At 44.1% G+C, this 2,872-nt stretch overlaps 1 protein-coding gene across 5 annotated transcripts in view; it reads left to right on the forward strand.

Moving 5' to 3' along the window:
- The window catches only part of CLOCK (clock circadian regulator), a 231,737-nt gene extending 229,310 nt beyond the window's left edge, over nucleotides 1–2,427 (forward strand). For all 5 annotated transcript variants that reach the window (XM_063920910.1, XM_063920914.1, XM_063920913.1 and 2 more), the window contains 3 exons: nucleotides 210–412; nucleotides 1,220–1,478; nucleotides 1,717–2,427. In XM_063920910.1, coding sequence (XP_063776980.1) covers nucleotides 210–412; nucleotides 1,220–1,478; nucleotides 1,717–1,869 — 615 coding nt within the window. In that variant the 3' untranslated portion in view covers nucleotides 1,870–2,427. The remainder of the gene's footprint in view (nucleotides 1–209; nucleotides 413–1,219; nucleotides 1,479–1,716) is intronic.
- Nucleotides 2,428–2,872: the final 445 nt, after the last annotated feature.

The raw sequence follows: 2,872 nt of genomic DNA on the forward strand, positions 1-2,872 counted from the left end.
TTTTGATTGGCAGCCACAACCACTGATTTGCCTATTACATAGCCCATAAATAATTTTAATTGGTCTTGGACCACCAATCCGAGGCACCCCAGCAAGTGCCCTAAGGATGCCACGGCACACAGTTTGTGAACCACTGGTTTAAGCAGTCCTTAGAGGTGGTAATAGTGTTATTATTGTGCTAAGATCCAAGGTCTGTCTGTGTCTTGTAGCAGGGCCAGCAGAATATGCATGGAGGGCACTCGCAGCAGACATCTGTGTCCAGCCAGACACCGGGGACTCTCACTGCTCCGCTGTACAACACTATGGTGATCTCACAACCATCTTCTGCTAACATGGTGCAAATGCCATCCAACATGCAACAGAGCAACCAGGGGGCATCTGTGGCCACATTTTCCCAGGACAGACAGATCAGGCAAGTAACATTAATGTGCTGTTGTCCGGTGGTCTGCCAGAGCAGACGTCTTCATACTGTACAAGGGTCCAAATCACTTGCCCCCATGCCGTGGTTCTGGCTGCAGAAACATTCTTCCTTCTCACAGCAATTGTATCCATCCGGTCTCTAGGTCGACAAGACTTAGGTTGACAGTATCTAGGTCGACCACTATTGGTCAACCGTAACTAGGTCGACAGGGTTTCTAGGTTGACATGTTCTAGATCGACAGGTCAAAAGGTTGACATGAGTTTTTCAAATTTTTTTCTTTTTCTTGTTTTGAACTTTTTCATACTTTACGATCCACGTGAACTACGATTGGGAACCGAGCGCAGCGAGGCACCTTGCCCGCGAGCCATGTGAGAGGACACAGTGCACAAATTGGGGTTCCTTGTCACTGTACGGCGAAAACGACACCAAAAAAGATTTTAAAAACTCATGTCGACCTTTTGACCTGTCGACCTAGACACTGTAGACCTAAGTGTGGTCGACCTTCAATACCATACCCATCCATCCATTCCCTTGGATACAACATAGATCAGCTATGCTCTGTGCAGTTCTAGCCATACATCGGTATTGTGCCATATTAATAGGTAACAGCAATGAGCTGTTCTGTCTGTGCTGTATTCTGTGCTGTTCTGTCTGTGCTGTTAATTCCTTTCTACCACTCAAAGAAAAAGCTATATATTAGGTAGTAGGACAGGAACAAGCCATAAATTATATTTTATTTTCAGATACCTATAGTTTGCAAATTCCTATAGTATGTAAACATCCAGATGTATTTTACAGATTTTCACAAGCTCAACAAATCGTGACTAAACTTGTGACCACGCCGGTGGCTTGCGGAGCAGTTATGGTTCCAAGCACAATGTTCATGGGTCCAGTGGTAACTGCATACCCGACATTTGCCACACAGCAGCAACAACCGCAGACCATTTCAATTACGCAGCAACAGCAGCAAAGCCAGCAAGACCAGCAGCAGCTCCCTACTGTGCAGCAACAGCAAGCACAAGCACATCTTGGCCAGCAGACGCAGCAGTTCCTGCAGGTAATATTACTGTTGGGGTGTGTAAAGGCATTAAATGGGCCTTTCAAATACATTACATATTTATCATTATAGTGGTACAGGAACACTGTCTGAGGTTGCTGAGTGGGGAGGGTTATTTGGGGTGTAAGTGAGTACCATAGACTCCCATTCTAATGTAACATGGCTATAAATGCTGATTGCTTCTGATTCTTCTCTTTGGTGTAATGCAGCATATATTATAATGTGTCTGTTTCCCCAGGCCTCCAGGTTAGTTCATGGAAACCAGTCGGCTCAGCTCATCCTCTCCTCTTTTCCTGTACAACAAAGCACTTTTGCTACATCGCACCAGCAACAGTTAACTCGGCATAGGACAGACAGTATGAGTGACCCATCTAAGGTCCAACAACTGTAGTAATGACTTGTAGTAGACTTCTCTGCAGAAGAACGCGGATGGACTGGCTTGGCAGTATTGAGAATTGCTAATCACTATCAACGCAGCACAATGAATGTTTGGTACGAGCGGACAGAGCTCATTCACGTCATGGGGAACAGCATCTCGCTGCAGCTCTCTTACTTGTTTTCTTGTATATTGTCAGTAGCACGTTGGTGTGTCAAGGTACATTTTATTTATTGGAATCCTTTGGTCCTATAGGTGCTTGCAAGCTCCCATCCACTATGTATAGACCCTTTGGTGTGTACAAGTGGCGGCTTCAGTATTTCCTCCTTATTTTTACATTTAACTCAATTTTATTTTTTGTGAGGCACAATGGTTATTGTATTTAGGAAAATAGGACTTGCTCCTGTGTTACATTAAGTTTTCCTTATTTTAGCAAAACATACAATACAGGCAATGTGTCCTCTAACATCCTTGATGCAGTTGCGCTAAACAGCACTTGAAGTCGTGCCATTCCGTGGCGGGACTCTGTAGCACAGTGTCTTTTTTTCATTTTTTTTTTCATAAAAGTGCGTCTTAGACGCAAAGTAATGTAATAGGATGCACAAGCAGCTCCTGCTGAGCAAAATGATATGCAGCATGCCTATATTCTGTGTGTAATTGCTGCTCTATCTGCATCCGAAATCCCACGTTACAGTGTTTTACAGGAAAACACTAGCAGAGCATTTTGTATGCAAATACAGTCGCAGTCACACACAGAATATAGGCATGCTGTATATCATTTTAATCAGAAGAAGCTGCTTGTGCATCTTGTTACATTACTTTGCATCTAAGATGCATTTTCACGGACAAAAAGCTAAAAAGACAGCGCTACCGAGTCACATGCCACTTGCGTTATGTGTAATGCGACTTGTAGTGCATGGAGCAAAGATGTAAGAGGACACATCTGCATACTTAGCTTTTCCCCAGCTCAGAACCGGGATCGTCGGATTGCAGCTTTTCGACATCCCAGCACATCTGT

The sequence above is a fragment of the Pseudophryne corroboree genome, chromosome 1, assembly GCF_028390025.1.
Source record: "Pseudophryne corroboree isolate aPseCor3 chromosome 1, aPseCor3.hap2, whole genome shotgun sequence".
Lineage (NCBI taxonomy): Eukaryota > Metazoa > Chordata > Amphibia > Anura > Myobatrachidae > Pseudophryne > Pseudophryne corroboree.